The sequence below is a fragment of the Kryptolebias marmoratus genome, linkage group LG17, assembly GCF_001649575.2.
Source record: "Kryptolebias marmoratus isolate JLee-2015 linkage group LG17, ASM164957v2, whole genome shotgun sequence".
Taxonomy (NCBI): Eukaryota; Metazoa; Chordata; class Actinopteri; order Cyprinodontiformes; family Rivulidae; genus Kryptolebias; species Kryptolebias marmoratus.
This window is the reverse complement of record NC_051446.1, coordinates 11,595,423-11,614,960: the sequence shown is the minus strand read 5'-3', so window position 1 is coordinate 11,614,960 and position 19,538 is coordinate 11,595,423. Positions and strand designations below refer to the sequence as shown.

General features: G+C 38.4%; 1 protein-coding gene across 1 annotated transcript in view; it reads right to left on the bottom strand.

The window, feature by feature from the left end:
- Nucleotides 1-358: 358 nt before the first annotated feature.
- Nucleotides 359-19,538, bottom strand: part of snx29 (sorting nexin 29) — a 166,635-nt gene continuing 147,455 nt past the window's right edge. Inside the window, exons 21-22 of the mRNA XM_017416208.3 lie at nt 13,195-13,334; nt 359-4,384 (exon numbers count right to left, since the gene is read on the bottom strand). Of these exons, the coding sequence (XP_017271697.1) occupies nt 4,258-4,384; nt 13,195-13,334 (267 nt within the window). The 3' untranslated portion in view covers nt 359-4,257. The remainder of the gene's footprint in view (nt 4,385-13,194; nt 13,335-19,538) is intronic.

Sequence of the window (19,538 nt, the reverse complement as noted above, 5' to 3'; positions counted from 1 at the left end):
TAGTCAATGGCCAATGGGCAATTTGTGCAGTTTTTTTTCTCCTCGCAATAAAACTAACTTTTCCCCGACTGGCTAAGTGGTTTGTTTAAAAACCTCAAGTTGAGAGTTAAAAAAACCATCCAACCAGCAAAACAGATGCTTCAAAAACTCCCCATGTATGCATTTGTTTTGGAAGTGGAGCATAATGTGAGCACTGTTCCATTCTTTTCTCCGTGCGCACATACCAGCTGGATGTGTGCACATCTGCATACGTGCCTGCATACATCAATGTGCTCACACAAAGCAGAACACTGTAGTGACCTTTCGCCTTCGTCCATAAACGCAAACAACGCTTAATGACAACACTGACACCGAGGCGTTGCGAGTGTATGCGCTTCCACACATCTTTATTGTTCACACCCAGTTTGCTGTGACACCGATAACGCGGATAAGGCCCAGATACAGACTAAGGCAGAAAACAGAAAAGTACTTGAGCAGACAAAACTGCAAGGAAAAGATTTGCATTCGCATCTGAGCAAGCTCGCCTGATTCCAACCCCCAACGTCCACTCAGAGTCGATTAATCCAGCTTCTGTGAGTTTCTTTTAAAGGAAGGAGACTGCATTATCTGAAGGAATATTGAATTATATATTCATGTTATGAAACTTTGTATGTCCTAGGAGAGCAGCTGCACAGCCACCAGGAACTTGTCTGAAGATCTTGCAGTTCCTATTGTTTTTGGCAACAACAGCTTGTTTTGTGCATTCTCGAGAGTACTTTAGACACTTAAAAAACACGTCCAATTACAGGAATCACTACTACTGGTCAGGTTTAAAGGTGTAGTTTTCCTGTAAGCAAATGTTTGGTACAAACAAAACAACCCTAAAACACAGAAATATAAAAACGTGTATGATACCCATGAGATATTTTCAAAGCTTCTTTCTTTTGAATATATTAACACTTGTTTATCTAGCAACAAAGCTGTGAATAACTTCACCCAGCTGCTTTTGGATAACACCAGCATAGCAGCAATTTTTCACTTCATGGAGTGGCCACAGCTGTAGCACAGTTTTGTCAGTTTGAATGTTTTTTTCCTCTTTTTTTTGACGACTGATGCTCCGCAGATTCACTGCACGACAAACAGTTTGATATCTCTGCCTGGAGATCCTCAGACACAAAACTACACTGTAAAAAAATAGGTCTGTAAAAAGGCTGCTTGTTGATTGACATGATTATCTAACAGTTATTTGCCAAATATACAAAATATACAATTGGGCTTACTTCTCAATGCACATAAGGCAGCACGAAACCAAACATGACTGCCGGTTCAAACAAGTTGACAAAGAGAAGGACAAAACTTGGATGTTTAAGCCGCGTCGTGTGTTTGGAACAGGATGCAAGAACTGTCAAACTTTTAAGAGACGTTAATGTTTTCAGGAATCCTGACACTTCACCCACATTTCTTCACGTTTTATTTACTCACTACGTTTAACTCCCAAAGCCTTCCTGTGAAATGTCTAAAATAAAACCCTTTCTAAAGAGAATCCCTGGGAGAGTTTCAACAGAAAGGAGTGTTTTCCAGTTGCCGAAGGCCATTTGAGTCAAAGAAAAACAACTTAATTAAAAGCCTTGTTCATTTGCTCCTTGACAACAATGGCAGGCACCATCCCCCTGTTTGATTCAAGTTTTTCAAAGCCCCGTGAACGATCCCCTTTTGAACGCAGTCTCTGGCTACTCTTGCATAACACGTGCATCTGCGTGAGCTTCTGCTCTCCACACACTCGATGCTCAGCGGTCCTTACCGTTCACGCTAACAAGTAGCTTCTCGTTAAGTGGTTAAAACGTTCATTTGGAAACATAACGCTGCATTAAATCATTCTGAGACGCAGAACGTAAATGATGCGTCGCACATCTTACGCTGATATTTTAATGATATTCATGCAAAATTATTTTTTCATTTCTGATCAAAATAATTGGATATGTGGAAAAACAAAAAAGAACGTGGTGGAATTGATGTTCTTTTTCAATAAGAGCCAGTTAAATGTCTATGTAGCGGGAAATGGTTAGTTTAGGAAATTTAGCCTTTAGTCAGCCTTTTTGTAGAGAATAAAAGGAGGGTGGATACTCGTACGATGACTTAAATATTCATTATTTGTCTGTACTAAAAGCCACATTTAAGAAACAGCCAAGTGCTGTTTTGAATTAATCTTTGTTGTTGCTTTTTGTTCTTGGTTTTGAAAATGTTACAGAATAAAAAAAAAATTAATTAAATGAATTAAACAGCCAACATTTTCAGAAAGACACCCAGTGAGGGCATGCTCAGAAATCTATTGTCAGTTTATATCTTATCTCAAGATAATGACTTATTTATCATTTCTCAAGATAACGGTTTAATATATGTATGCATTTTGATTTAGGGGCCATCCCCATGAAAACATTTTTTTTTGTGAACACGCAAACGTTTTTAGTCGCTTCTTCCTTGCACCCACACAGAAAAGGTATTTTGGAATCCCCAAACTGTATTTTTTGAAAATAAAAATATTGTGGTGTGTTTTTGCGGCAGAATTACAGCTCCACATACAGGCCTGGAGTGGTTACTACAGCGTTTTAGGTCGTTGTCTGTGTTTCCATGTGGATAAAAACATTTCTGGAAACTGTGCCGTGTTTAAGAGTATATTTTTAGAAGCAACAAATAATAAGATTATTTTCTGTGTAGACAAGGCCTTTGAAGAGCTCGAAACCTCATGATAACTAGAAATTATTTCAAAATCCCAATTAAACTAAAGTAGTTACTGTTCATCAGAAATAAGGACAGTTATGTTGATACACCTAGTTTGGTTATCTCAAGATAACAGAACAATTAAATCTGAGAAAATCACAACAAAATTAATTAATTAATTAATCCTCGGCTTTTTAATATGATGTTGGTCTTTAACATCTATAATAAACAATGTCCTTCACTACTCCCAACCTCGTCACTTGAAGGCCTATTTTGTGACAGGAAATATGAAATCACAGTCAGTTATGATGAGGTTTAGGTATGCTTGTATATAAGAGGAAACTAATTTGACTACCTGATGACGTCTCAACATTTACCACAGTATTTTTAAGGTTTATTTTGTCATTTTAGTTTTGCTATAAAACTAGAGAACAGCTGTGATTAATTTGATTGTGTTGTGTTTTGTTTTTTTTTTTACAAATTTTAACAAATCAACCTATACTGAATCATTCTAAGATATTGAAGCAGAAATAAATGGCACTAATTTTACCTTCTGAGATTTTAGAAGGTTCATTTTGTTATTTTTTTGACATAAGCCAGAAAATACACCCCCTGGAGAAAAGGTTCTAACAACTTTGCCATCCAAACCTTTTAAACTTTATTATTATAATTTTGCGTAATGCACATTGGCTTTACCAGTGATCCCATTGATAAAGCCAATGTGTGTACAGGAACATTTTTCTTTAATCCATTCCTTAATTTTCTTTACCTGCTTCATATTTTTTAAGGTTGCACGGAGCTGGAGCTAAGAATCAGGATACAACCAGAACAGGTCAGCAGTCTATAACTAGATCTTAAGCTTTTATATTGTAGAATTTAAAGTGGATTTTTTTAAAAATCACACTTTCCATTATGGCGGTAAGGTATGTTACACTCTTTCTGCATTTTTTCTTCTTATAAAAGCCATAATCACAGCATAACAGAATGAAACGCTCGTAGCATGGTGGTCCACTGATTGTAAATCATTGTCTAAACTGTAATGGCACTAGAATGCTGACATAAAAGCTGAGAAACATTGTTCATTTCCCAAGACGGGACTTGAGTTTACCCCTGCTTCACCTCTCTGCACACCCTTCCTGCTTAGTTCAGGGAAGCAGCTGTAAAACACCGTAGGCACTGTGACCATGATGCACTTTTACTACAAAACTAAGCAGCTTTAAAAAAAAAAAAGGCTTCGTATCTCAGTGTTTCTGAGATGACTAATAGCAGTTCAGGTTTGTCCATGTGCAGTTTCTAGGGAGTCTTTTGGTCTCTCGGTGAGGTAAGAGGTGCTGCTTTAGCAGGTTGTTTTAGTCAGAGTCATCTGCCTCCCATCCAACAAGCCAGCGCACAAAAGAGGCCCACAACGTGAACGCATCCATCTCCGTCTCTCGACCGAGGATTTTCATTCGAAACATTTAAGGTCCATTTAATGCCCCACATGTCCTTGCACCTAGTGAGCATGTGTGTCATGGTCCAGAGACAACACACCATTGTCTTAATCAGTTTTAACTCAACAGCTCAAAGGTCACCGCTCTGAGGTTCGGCTCTGGCTTCCTGGGTGCGGCTGCGGCCCAGTCTGGGGAAGCGTGATGACGTTCTGGATCGAGGTGTTTTGGTTCCACCTTCATTGCCCTGGGGCGTGTCTCTACATGAGCAAGAATAGCAGAAAAGAGAAAAGGGGAAAAGTCAGACACTTTCAGCGATTATTTGGTCCAATTTATTATTTAAACACCCTGATGCTGCGGTAAGGCCCTTTAAGACACTGTTTTTCTTCATAAAAAAACTTTCATTTTAGGAAAATCTAAACTTAGTTAAGCTTTCATAAACCAGATATGCTAGTTAAACATATTAAAGGTGCAAATGCATAAGAACTGAAACACGCTTACTAGTAATTCTATCACAATTTTCGATTTGCTACTATTCCTTTAACTTTGGAAACAGCCATATAAAAAATGGGAATACTACCTTATGACTTTTGGTAGTAATACATCATATGGTGTAGACAAAATGTGCAAAAAACTGCAAAAAAATATTTCACACATACAACAAGATTTGACCAAAATTCGTGAGAAAACCCAGCCCTCTTTGGAGCTCTACAGCTCAAGTTTCCTTTACTGTGGAAACATCATTCAAAGTTTAAACAAGTCAAAGAAAGTTGCACTTTACATGACTGAACTGGTATTTTTGATATCTTTATGGTTTTTACAAAATTACAGTTTAGGATCTAAGATTCTTTTGAATATTTTACCACAGACTGTACAATTTAGAGTGTGATGATGTCACACTAACATCTGAGCTGTCCAAACTTTCAAACAAGGTTGCAAACAAAAACTCCTCCAATTTACAGAAACTTTACACTTCTTGTACAATTTATATATACAATAAAATGTTTGGTCTTCTTTCACCCAATGTGTCTCTCATGGATAAAAGAGTTATTTTTGTTCTAAAATTCTTACAGAGTGCACACATCCAAAACTCTCATTGACTTCCATGTATCTGAGCTGAGCTTTCTCTCCAAAACTGGAAGGGAAGGGTCTTTTTAACTTGTCATATCTTCTACACAAAACACTGTAGACACAGAAAAACTGACATGTGTGACAAACCAGATGTTTCGTCTATTTAGTCTTTAAGAACTTTTTGAATTACAGTTCTAGGTTTCACACAGTGAGGCTTACATTCTACTATGCATTTCTGTTCACCTGTATCATAAAGAGTGCCATCAGGAAGTAAGAGACACAGGTGTGTGGTTACCATGGTGATCTTACTGAGCCACTGGCAGCAGCTTTAACATTTCTCTTGATCTTGGTTGTCTTTACACATCTTACAGAGTTCATACATCAAAATGGTGACATTTTGTCAGTAAGTCAAAAACAGTAAAGTCTCAAATTACTGTTGGACTTCAGAGGAAAAAAAGCAGATGGATGATGGAAGTATGGGCAGCAGCTGCACTGACACCAATCAAAATTTATTCAGAAAAGTTCTTGTTCTGTGTAAGCTGCCACCATGAAATATAACAATGAAAAAAAAGCTTCCTTTATGCCACTAGTGCTACATCTGTCACTTTACAACCATAGAAAAGTCACATTTAGGACAGTTTTTAGTCACACTTTAAGCATGGGGTCACTGAATTCAGGCAGAAGCTGATGAATGCATGCCTATATGTTTTAACAAGTGACTCCAAAGATTAAAAAACACATAAATAATTCTGATAACTTGAGCAAATTGATACATTTTACAGGAGGACATTTTCCTCTAGTTAGTATTCATCTTGTGTTGGTGTTTCTTTAAAATTCCCAAATGTTTCTTGTTAAAATTAGAAACCCTTACAAAAGGATGTGATGTCTACTCTAAATTATACTACTTACATAATCCAAGAAAGATGTTATTGTCTTCCCTAAATACTAATGCAGAAGACAGATGAAAAGAAACAACAGTATTACATTATATAGCAAGTAAATACTAGGCAAAAAAGACACTTTTATTCACATTTTGCAACCACAGAAAGGTTGGTAGCTGACCTTGGAAGGACTTTATTCAGTTGTATCAGTAAATACAAAGTACCTGGTTGGATCCAGTAGAGCAAATAGGGCTTAATTAATTAGTTTTATATAAGTTTTCTGAAAATATTTTTTTACAATGAGCAAAATGCAAATTCTTTACTCAGATCTGTCATTAATAACTCCTAAACAATGAGAATGTAGGAATATAGCAAATAATTACTTCACAAATAAAAGCAGTATTTTTGGTTTACTAGAATTGTATGAAAGTATTTTTAATATCTAATAATTTCTTTCATACCATTACCACCGGAAATGATCATTTCTGTCAGCTGACGCTTGTCCCACAATGATGTTTAAGTTTCCCATTACTCTCAGGAAAGTAATGTTGTCCACTTAGTGACATCATTGCCCTGGTTACCAAGACAACCGTCTTCAGCACATGTGAACCGCTGATCCCTGGGCCTGATAATGATGAGAATGAGCGAGAGGCACTTGTCAAAGGAAGGAAATGAAAGGCAGGGAGACTGAAAGCCTGGAGTGCAATGCTGTATTTTTCTGTCAGCTGCCCTGATCTCCTCAGAAAAACTTCACCCGACAGACAGTGACCCCACACCTACTGCTTGGGTTGAAACTGTGACGCTGTAACAACAGCGTTAAGGTCAAGGAATTAAAAAAAAAAAAAAAAAAAAAAAAAAGAAAAAAAGAGAAGAGGGCATCTGCCTATTGTTGCCAAAGAGGCCTCTTTAAGGACACACTCCAGCTGCAGGAGTTTTAATTAAGATTAGCTGGGACATCTGGGCTGTCCCATGTTGGGGAGATTTATTCTCTATTGAACAATGCAGGCTAAAAATGAATGCTATGCTATTTCAACCAAAGATGTTACCACTTGAGCCTCAATGTAAGCAAGAGTCTCAACATGGGCTGAAATTAAACTGAAGACGCTCTGTTAGGTAAATAAAAAAATGGTGTGCACAATGTAAAGAAGCCACATTTGTTTGCGTGTGAGATGGTCCAATGTTATGGCGACTCTTTCATGGTGAATGGATAACATCAGTCCTTTTCCTCTGGCTTAAACTTATCAGCGGCCAAAGTGCCACGTATTCCCACATCTCTGCCACGCGAGGCTGGTTCAATTACATGCAGCCGCATGCACTCATACTGTTTGGATTTGCAAAGGTTGGCCAAACAGAGATGCAACGGGGAGTTATATCAGCAAAAATCATACTAAATTGAGGGCAGCCTGCAGAGCTGGAACTGCAAGCCGCCTCGTTTATTCATATCAAACTGGGTAAATGTGGCAAATTAATTGGGCTTATAGATTTTGTTCTGGCTCTCAGCATGTTTTTGTCCCCCGTTTGGACATTATATTGATTTGTGCAGGATAATAACTTTCCCGAGCACTGTTGGAATATTAATAATTTGAATGCTGAGGAACCTAATTAGAGCAAACAGCTACGCAAATGCGAGTATGCATCAAAATGATTGCCTAACAGCAAAAAGTTGTGTTGTAAATGGTACGATCCTAATAAGTTCCTTGCTCTACATACTGTCACATGAACCTATATGGATAAAGTGTTGCGGGCCGCCATCAAAAGAAGTTTTATGCTTATTTTTTATCGTGATGCTCTTGACTTTGAGACAAAAGTCTACAAGACTTTTTTTTTCTTATGCCAGGGGTCAATAAAGTAAGAGCCTAGGCGGAGAGCGTACACTTTGTGTTCTGAGAAAACTATAAAAACGGTCAGGTGGAGCTGCATACTAAGTGGTGGCAAATCTAGGAAGAGGTGTGACCGTGTCACTGTTCCAGAGAAGTGAGGAAAGTTTCAGCCAAAGAAGTGTGGACACAATGAGATCTGAACACATCAATGTGTTGGTCATCAAGTGTGAACAACAATCTACAGGGCTGTATGTTCTGTAAATAAAACAGACTTGTTCATGTTCATTGAAACGAGACTGGATCTCTGCAATTCTTCAAGATGGTTGAGTTTTTGAGTTTCTCATGGCTGACTCATTTGTCATTTATTGATCTACCAAACAAAATCTCAGTGTAAAAGACATTTTCTGAACTTTATCCCTGATAGAGCTGGGTGCCATGACTGATTACAGTTATTCTTCACTGGCCAAGCTGCAAATGTCTCTCAGTCATGCTAAAACCTGGATATCCGACTCATGCCAAGATTTTAAAGCAAGCTACCAAAAGCTATAATGAGGAGAAAAATAATATGAGTACCTTTCTACCTTCAAGAACCTTTTTAAGGTACAAAACAACACATCTCCTCTCAATTTGTCCAACGCATTCAACTCACACATCTTTTCAAGTTTCACCTCTAATCTGCTCCTTAAACAGACTTACATCAGGGATTTTATTGTACTAAAGCCTGAATCTTGTTCCCAAGAAGGATAAAAAGGGCCAACCTAATGGAAGAATATAAACACTGAATTCAGATTGTATTGAGTTCCAATATATGTTGTTTTGTTCCCCTCTGGACAAACTATGCCTTCTTTACGATTACTCATCATTCTGTAAATGAACAGCATGATCAAAAAGCTTATGTTAGTGCTTTTGCCAAAGAAATACTAAGCACAAGAAGAGCTGTAGAAAACCTTTCAAGTTTTACTTTCTCACAACACTTAGAGAGTATAATCCTTACAAAACCTAGTTGATTAGCGGTGGTACTGCTTTTATAATGACTCATATTCAAAGCAGATAACAAAATAACTGATTTTTGGCTTTGTGACAAAAAGAGTGAATGAAAATAGTGATATCTAATTTTTATTTTACTTTCATATGGTGTTTAGTTTCACAGCTGAAGGAGTTCAGCAATCCATTTGGGCCTTTGAGAGCTGAGTAAGAGAACTCCTTCCACTCTCCCATTACCTTTTATTTTTTTCTATTTCCCCTTCACAGCTTAGTTCTTTTTCCCTTCATTAATTGCTCTTTAGCTCGCTTTATTTTTCTCACAATTGTATCTCTTTTTGGCAACAGGCTTTTAACTCTTTTACTGTTTCAGGACAGCTATCCTGTCTATGAGTCTTTTAAAGACAAAACTAGAGCAAATCATCCATCCATACATATCTGAGAGTGAGTTCTGGAGGCAACAGAAAAAAAAGCAGAGGTCCCCAGACCTCCCTGTCCTCAGCCTCCTCCTCAAGCTCATCCAGAGGATCTTCAAGTCATTCCCAGGCCAGCTGTGAGATATAATCTCTCCAGCAAGACCTGGTCAGTCTCCTCCCAGTAAGACAAGGTGGAAGGTGTGCAGAAGGCATTGTTACCAAAATGCTTAAATCACTCACAAGTAAGGAACATTTCAAGAGCAAAATGGGGTTTATTGTTTGGCTCAAGGTCACTTTAACTTTGCTTTAAGGTTGCTCTGTCCGAGTGAAGCTTTTATGTGGATGTTTCTAAGTACAGGTCATCCTCCTGGCTGTGGTCTTTTAACATCTGAAGGAAACTCCTGTGGATGTTCTATCAGTCCGTGGTTGCCAGTGTTCTTTTCTACAATTTAGTGTGCTGGAGAGGCAGCACATCCAGGAAGGACATATCCAGGTTGGAAAAACTCTTTTGTTCTTCATGTCATCAAACAAAAAAACTCCTCGCTGAGAGGGAAGATGGATAACATGAGGACAGAAAACCACCACCACCCCATAGGTGATAGATAGGAACTGGTTATACAATATTATTTATTGTTAAATATGTACATATGTGTTTACATCATACTATTTATCTTTACTTTGTTTGCATTTTTATATTTACTAACTGTTACTTTTGACCTTGTGTGATGCTACTGTTCCTGTTTTTTATCACTTGTGCAATGTTGCTGGAATTTTAATTTCCCTGAAGGAGTCGTCATAGTTCTGTCTGTCTATCTATCTATCTATCTATCTATCTATCTATCTATCTATCTATCTATCTATCTATCTATCTATCTATCTATCTATCTATCTATCTATCCATCCATCCATCCATCCATCCATCCATCCATCCATCCATCCATCCATCCATCCATCCATCCATCCATCCATCCATCCATCCATCCATCTATAATTGAAATGAAAAGTTTGCAAAAAGGTTTGTTTCTACAAGTATCCATTTCAACAAAATAAAGCAGAAAAGTTTATGTGTAGTTATGTATGTGTATCAAGAATGCATGTCTTGTAGCTGCTTCTTTTTGTCGACAACACTTCTAGGTTATTTCAAGCTATTTAGCGTCTTTGGTTTCTCATTAGCGACTCCTACTTTTCAAGACGAGAACTTCAGCAGCGCCTGTATAAACACCAACATACACTGACAGTGTGCCTCACTTTGATCTTGTGCATCAAGTAATATTCTGGGAATAAAAATTTAAAAAATAAACTTGTGTTTCATTATCTATAACAATAAAAAAATGTATTTTTGCTGCTGAGTTACTGGAGGAGTAACTGGTAGCAGCAAAAATCTTTTAATTTTGCAGTAGCCCTAATTTTTGTTTATTATTTTTTAAGTGTGAGTTATGTTTTATGAAAGTGTAACTTAGACCTGTTTGGGCAATGTCATTTTCTTATTTGGTAGTAAAAAATTAGTCTCAATATCTAACAGAGAATCATTCCTTTGCTTTTGATCACATCGTCTCAAATAGACTGTCACAGTGTCGATATTGAACCACACCATATTATGATTATTGGCTTGTATCGGTTTTTGTTGTTCGTGTATCTTTATAGAATTGGCTCACTGACAGTGTATCAAGATACGCATTGTTTCGGCCATTAACATGAGATGCAAAACTCTACAATCTAACAATTCAGTGGTTAGCCTGATTTGTTTTTAAGCCACAAACAAATCCCAGTCTATGTTTTTAACGGTCTCCACTGAAAGGTTTGTTCACTTTCAGAGTTCAACTAGCAGCATTTACACCAGATTAAATCAAATACACCAAACAAATTAAAGTTTGTTTAAACCAAATCAAGCACACTGGACATGAGAACATCTTCCCAATCCTGAGACACTGGGATAAATTACCTGATAGCAGCACATTTTTCCATTACATGTTACAATTCAGTTGTATCTGGTGTAAATGCTGCTCGTTGAACTCTGACAGTATGGATCCCCTCAGCCTTCGTTATCGGCTGCACACAGTACTCTCTCAAAATAGAGATGATCAGTTATTTATTATTGCAGAATGTTTGAAGTAGTGAGTGCATGTGTTGATCAGGCTACATGTATTATTCTTGTAGGCACTTTTATCCAAAGCAAAGTAACTAAAAAGTGCAAATAAACTGCACCGACTTTCACAAAAGCAGTTCAGCTCTTTTTCCAAACTGAAAAAACTATTTAAAGCTATTAAAAAAACAATATCATCATAATAAAAAAAATAAAATAAAACCTGACACATGGAGACTTTTGACATAAAGGACAAAGTGAAAAGCTTTCATTTGTATCCAGTATCCTGCTGCATTTAATGAGTTGACTCAAATGTCTCCAGAGAGAAAATGACATTCCAGGCGGACAGTGTGACAGATCACGTAAGCTGAGTGATGGTGGTAAGTGGAAACAGATGTGAATACTGACAGAAAACGACTGGAACATTTCATTTTTAGATGCAGCCCGGTAGCTAGATGGGGAGCTAAAGCTTTATACATTTGTGTGTGGGCATGTGAGTGTGAAAGGAAGCAAACCTTTATATCCTGTGTGTGAAAATGAATGCAAAAGGCAAAAGTTTGTTGACAAGAGATCTGACATTAATCCTTCCTGTTTGTATCTAGTAACAACTACGACCATAACAGTTGTGACAGCTAAACATCCGTGAAAATGCTGTATATTAAAATGGTAAAATATTCCAGAATTAATGCCAAACTCTGACTGGCAATTTTCTTTATGATATCAGGTCAGCAAAATATGAGATTCTGCACAAATGAATGATTCCTTATTAAATTATTGTCTGGCATTCCTTCATGAATACATATGCTTGTCACTGTTCATGCCAAGGTTTTAAACTAAGACTGTTTTGGTCAAATTTTGAAAATGATGCGCAATCCCATGCAGCATGTGATTTTGTGGGATGAGTGAGTAGTTAGGATGACTTTTACTGAACCCACACAAAGTTTTAGCTCAATACCCGTACATTTATAGCCATGTGTTTGTTGGCAATAGTCAGTTAGCGGTGGCTGCCATCTTGAATTTGGTTCACTTCAAAAGTTATGATCAGTTGTATATGTACATCCAATGATTACTTTCTGAGAGTTTCATTAAACTTTGCGGAAAAGATTTTGCTAAAAGAAACAGGGTTAATTCCAACAGTTAAAGCCATAGTTTGAAGCAAAGATGTTGCACAACGAGTAGCACTTGGGGTCTTTGTTGAAGATGATACTCAGCTACTACCACACCCAATTTTAGCTCAATATCTGTAAAATTGACTGAGACATAGGCATTTTTGTGTTTGCTAAGGTCACACAGCTGTGACAACCATCTTGAATTGGATTGATTTGAAGGATTAGAAGTTGATCAGCTGCGGATGCACATCCAAAGATTACTTTCTGAGAGTTTCAACAAAGTTCATCCAGTGGTTCATGACATATTTTGCTAACAGACAGGCAAATGCAGACACTCCCCACACATGCACACATGCAAAACCACTGCCTGCCTTGTACCTCTCAGCAGTAGATGTAAACACCAGAACAATGTAGATTCCATTGTATTTGAGATTATTGTTGTCAGGAAAAACGTTCAAATTAACCATTAATTGCTATAAATTATGTAAATAAAAGTCCAAGCATATTTACATTTCTCGTTGATATTATTACCTTGCTGATCCCTTGCTAAAACCTTTCACAAAGACATGGATGCACAAAGCCCTGCACGTACTGACGTCTTAAACGCTGATATATATAACCAGGCTCTACCTCGCCTGTGCACACAACAACACGTGCTCACATCAAAGGTGGCTGTCCGTGTCAAACATGTCAGTGTGAGTCCACTTACTGACAGAAAGGCAGCAGAGACAGCAGGGTCTCTTTGGTAGGGTGGGCTGTGAACTCCGGCAGCGTCTGGATCAGTTTGTTCATCACCATGCGAAGGTAGCCCTGCAGTTGCTTCCTCCTTTCCTCCACAAACTTGGCATCCTGCGGGCGGAAAGAAACCACCAGAAAAGAAGAACAGAGGAAAAATTAGAAATACACACCAAGGTTAAAGCTGTAGAATGCAATGTTTTATACTGCATTCAAATCGAACACTTTTTTTCTGGGGTAGGGATCTGTATATGTCTAATGTAGATGAAGTACAGCCATCAGACCCACTTTTACGGAGTCACTATGGAGGCAGAGGAGCAGAGCCACATGGCCCAGTGTTAGCATAGCTAATCAGCATCCACCACGGCTCAGAACAAAGCTCGGGCAACGCTTCTTTTTACTCTCCGGAGCCTGGCACTGGAACAAACAGCCGTCGTGGGAAGCCTGCTTTCCTTTTGATCTGAGACCCAGGTGAATTTGATTTAATTTGCCTTAAAATACACGTTTGATTTCTTCGTGTGAGAAGAATTAACAGTTTGTAAAATTCATAAAAAATAGGATCTTTTTAAAAAAAATAAAGCACTGTAAGCCAGGACTATTTTAAAAATCAATTTACAATGAAAGTTCTGATAACAAAAGAAAAACAGACTGAAATTCACTTGCAGGTACGTACAAGGCAATTAGTGCTTGCTGATTAAAACTTTACCATCTGAGCTCCACAGGGACTTCGTAAATTTGTTTTCAAAGTTAAACTGCACTAGCAGTGTCATTCACACTTGAGCTCCCTGAATTAGTTGTTAGAATAAATACAACAAAGAATGCATTGCCCCTATAAGGCAAAAGCTGGCTCTATGAAGGTGAGAGACGGTGCTTTCAATCCAGAACAACTTTAAAATCTAGTTAGAAGATTTCTGTTATTTTGTTTCAGTAAACTCTAATGAGGTGAAGAGTCTACTGATAAAACAAACATTACATGCTTTTGGGCTGCAGGGGACCAGTTCACAGTCTTTATAACCTTTTGATGTAGTTCGGCTTGTTGGTACTGTGGCCATTCACAGTCGTTATAATTATGTTTACTTGACTTATTTTAGTTCTTGCTTCAAAGTAGGAGTTTTCTTGGCTCAACAGAGACTCTCAACTTATGGGAATGTGACTGGGCCATACATACATTGCTTGGTCGAAGCGGTTGTAGGCTCTTCCAGCAACTGCACGATTAAAATTGCAATTGCACTGCTAAAGTAGAAGCTACTTAGTTTTGTTATTGCTTGCAAAATATGCTTTTATGTGTTCAGCATAACATAGGCAGATCTGTTGTATGAGTCCTTAAGAGAGACCTAAAGGAAATAAAGTCCCATTTTACCAACACTGACATGTTTTTATAGGGATCACAAGTTTTTGCTAGGAGGACACTCAATATCTCAGCTATGACTAGGAAGTCACCTGCCTTCAAACGGATTCAGTGTCAAACAAATATTTCCAGAAGAACACAGACAAAAAGTCTGAAATTGTCAAAAGATATGCTATTGCACTCAGACCAAAAACAAGGTTTCATGTTATTTTCTCATTGGGCTCTTTGTACCTGTCAGAGACTTCAGCACCTTACAGCCATAAAAACAAAAGCCTGCATCAGACTGTCACAAGCATCCTAACATCCCATGCCTGGACAAAGGTAAGCAAGATAAAAGCTACGTTGGCTTTTTGTGACAAGATAAATGTTCTGGGAAGCATTTCTGGGAGGGGGCTGTTTTTTGTTATTGTTTTTTTTTTTTTTTTTACACAAGATCTCATGTTCAGAATATGTTGGAGCTGACTGTCACCTACTACCACATCATATCTTAGCTCAGTGTCTGTAAAATTGACTGCCATAGCCATTTTTGTGCTGGGTAATGTTGATTAGCTGTGGTGGCCATCTTGAATTGGGTTGGCTTCAAAAGTTCATTGATTGTATAAGTACCTCTAATAATTCCTTTCTGAGAGTTTCCTTAACATCTGTCAAGTGGTTTGTAAAATATTTTGAAAACAGACACACACACAATCAAAAACATTATTACCCACATTTCAGTGGTGGGCAGTAATTACTAAATTGTTATTTCATTCACAAATATGTATAGGTGTGGTTGGAGGGCCTATAGATAAAAGGTAAAAGTACTTCCAGGAACCTACAGTAAAAAAGGTTAGGAACCTTTAGGTCATCAAAGTGATTGATTAATTTATGAAATAATGAATAGAATGTCTCAAATCACCCTTTTCCTCAATTAGAAAAGGGTGGACTGCCATTTCCAAGGTTGGGAGTAAAGTGCTGCCTCAAGTGGAGAAATTTAAGTATCTCTGGGTCTTGTTCACCAGTGAGGGAACAATGAGGTGTGACATCAACAGACCAAATGGTGCTGATTCTGCAGTATTGAGTACTCTGTACTGATCTGTTGTGGTGAAGAGGGAGCTGAGCTTCAAGGCAAAACTCCCTGTTTATCAGCTGGTCTACGTTCCTACCCTCACCTATGGTCCCAATCTCTGGGAAGTGACTAACAGAACAAGACCACTGATACAGGTGGTGGAAATTAGTTTTCTCACCCTATTTCACCCTTGGAGATAGGGTGAGAAGTTCAGTTATCTGGAAGGGACTTGGAGTAGAGCTGCTGCTCCTCCACATCAAAAGGAGCCAGCTGATGTGGTCTGTGCATCTGGTAAGAATGCCCCTGGATGCCTCACTAGGAAGGTGTTCCTGGCATGTCAAACTGGGAGGAGACCCTAGGAAAGACCCAGGACATGCTGGAAAGACTATGTCTCCCAGCTGGCATGGCAATGCCTTGGATTCTCCCTGGAAGAGGTGGCTGTGGAAAGAGATGTCTGGGCCTCCCTGCTCAACCCTAGCGACCAGACCCTGAAATGAGCGACAGATAATGGATGGACGGATGGATGGATGGATGGATGGATGTCTTTAATATTCATCAACTTCAACTCTACACCCAACAATTTTCATCACTAAAAAATTAATTAAAGACAACCCTCAGCAGTGATGCTGTTCAGCTTCTGAACTAAGCCAGTGGTGACAAAAGTTTTCACAAATGTATATTCCATTCACAGGCACAAGAGATGTCTTTCTCAGCAGATTTAAAGCATTATCTTTTTACATTTTGCCCATCTGAGCAAAAAGTGAGTAGATGACATGCAGCACAGTGGCCACAGAGGACTTCAAATGTGATATAAGAGAAATGAGATAAGGGGTTCACTGTAGCTCTAAGTACTGCATATGTACTCAGAGTTTAAGAGAGTAGAAGTGGATAACTACACTCTAGTGCATGCTGGGCAAAACAGACGAGGTAGGAGTAGGTAAATTTGATGTGTCAGATTACGCAGTGCATGCCTGGGTGGGTTTCATGCCATGTCAACACAAAAAAAGGGGACACTGAGAAAGCTTTTACAGATTTCAGAGCAGTAATGACACTAATGGACATCACGACAGATTCATCCTCTTGTGGAGACAGAGAGGGGGAGTGAGGAGGCCAGGTGTTGTCAGAGGAGAACCTACTGTGGCATATTAATATTGGTACAAAGATGGATATGTCCTGCCACATCCGTTTATATGCAGCTCAATTCCACAGCAATCTGCACAGGTAATATGAAGCCTGGTCATTTTCCATTCTAAAAACTGAGTTTTAAATTAAGATCATCTTATAATAAAATTCCTCTTGTGGTTGATGAGATTTTGTAGACAGACAAATGGGGTTGCCTCCAACTGTTAATGCTAAAGTTTTAGGCATAGTTTTTGCACAATAAGTAGAAAAAGTAGAGTACGTGTTGTGAATGACTACCAGCTACTACCACATCAAATTGTAGCACAATATATGCAAAACTGACTGAATTCTAGACATTTTTCTGTTTGCCAAGATCAGTTGGCCTTGGCAGCCAGCTTGAATTGGATTGGCTCCAAAAGGTATTCAGCTGTAGATGTGCATTCAATGATTATTTCCTGAAAATTTCAATAAAATGAAATGTTCTGCAGACGGAGTTGAATCCAAATAGTTAATGATAATTTTTAAACAAAGACCTTGTGCAACAAGCTAGTGCTCAGAAAGTGTGTTGGGTATCAGTCACAGCTACAACCACACCAAATTTTAGGTCTATATATGTAAGCTTGATTAGTTTTTTGCCATTTTTGTTGTTTTTAGGATCGGCTGGGTGCTTGAATTGGATTGACTCCAAAGGTTAATCATTTTTAGATGTACATCCAATGATTACTTTCTGAATATTTCATTAAAATACATCCAGTGGTTTATGAGATATTTTGGTAACAGTCAGTCATCTTATTGCATCAACATAACCCATGTTATTTTCATAAATCACACAAAAAATGAAGGTCTGAGAAGTTGATCGCAAACAACTGCAAGATGTGTGGTTGCATTTGGTTGGTTGGCATCTGTGGTCCACCATGTGAAAACTGTTCTCAACCCTCTTCAGTTTGATCATGAGTCTCATGTGGGTGGTGCTGCCATCTATCTGCTGCCATAAGCTTATTCTAGCCTGGCACAGGGATGTTCTGCAGTGCTTTTATAGCCACACAAACCTTCCTACTGCATGTGAAGTTGCTGAGGATATGTCAGTGCTTCTACTGTCTCCTGGTTTGCTGACAGTGTGTCAGATGGGCCTCAGTTCATGTGCCTGAGGGGTGCTCCCTGTCGGAAGTGATAGCAGCACAAGGACAACACAAGAGGACCACGGGGGATCGTCCTGTCTCCATTCCTGTTCACTCTGTACAGATCAGGTTTCCATTATGACCCATAGTTATTCCTCCTGGACATGCTCTCTAAAGACTGCTGTGGTTTGGTGTGGTAAAAATTGCCAGGGGTTAAAGCACAGAAACTAGTGGGCAGCTCTGTTTGAAATTGGAGCAGAAATCATATCTACAAGACCAAGGTGGTCAACTTCAGCAGGGAAAAAATGGTGACAATACCCTAAAACAGCATCAGTGAGAAGACTGGACTTATGACAAGAACTTCCATGTGAATGACAGAATAGATTAGAGGTTTAACACCATTGCTGTGTACAAAAGGGGAATGAGTAGTCTTTATTTTCTGAGAATGATAAATTATTCAGTGTTCAACAAGATGCTAGAGGTTGGCAGCTGTCATCTACCAGGATAAACTCTGACAAAGAAACTAACAGAATCACCAAACTTATCCAGAAACCTAAATACAACGCACAAGCATCTCCAGGCCACAACTTGAGAATTTCATTTCTACAAGGAAATGGTCACTGAACTATTCTCCATCATGGACAACTTATCCCAAAACCTTAATGGCACTTTGCAACAGAGGTTGTTTTGTATTATTTTTGTTGCAAAACTTTAACTACTAGTTTTTTTTCAGTGATTTTCATTGTTCATATTTCCCACATCTTCAGGTTAGTGTAAATGCTTCATGAGCCATTTCTTGTGTCCTAAATCTAAATGAATCTGACTGCAAAATTAGACATATTTCTAAAAAAAAAAAAACACGCTTAATTACTGGAAATTGCCGAGCATTTATACTTAGTTGTAATTTCCTGTGATTTTTTTTCCTCCCATTTTGCATTTTTCCTTTCTATTTGTTGTTTTGTTTTTCATTTTCACTGTGGTGTAAAAATGAAAACAACAAACTTTTTACTGTAGGTGTAGGAACTTCATGACATGAAAGTCCAAGGCCAAGTTCACTATTTGCATATAGCAGATTTTTAGCATTTTAACTACTTGCTAGGAACAGACTGCCAGCCAACATTTCAATATAACTCTCTCCAGAATGAAAATCTGGCATGGAGTGCCTAGCAGGCAATTTGTTTCTGAGCATTAGTTAAAAAAAAAAATTCACTAAATTCAACAGGAACATCAACCTGAGCTCTGATTTAACTTGAAGCCCACTTGAATTAAATGAGAGAGCACAGCATTTGTACACTCTACCTACAAAACAAGGTCAACGCTTTCCTTCTTCATCCCTCCACTCCGGACCACAGCGGGGCTGATAAGCCCGCTCTCTTGGTGCCGTTTCTAAATACTCACCTACATGCGGCACCAGGAAATGCATAAAACATCACAGGCAACTGAGGACTGCTCATACAAGAGCTCCACAATGTCTCTGTCATCATTACACACACAGACATGTATATTAAATATTATGTAAACACAACATACTAAACCTGGTTAATAATTCGCTTTGTGGTTTGTGATTAAACAATTGGAGCAGCCCTCTCTCTCTCTCTCTCTCTCTCTCTCTATGCACAGATGTGGGGAGCGCCACAAGCAAATGCTTCTGGAGCAGCCATTTTTCTGCTATGATTACCTTTCAG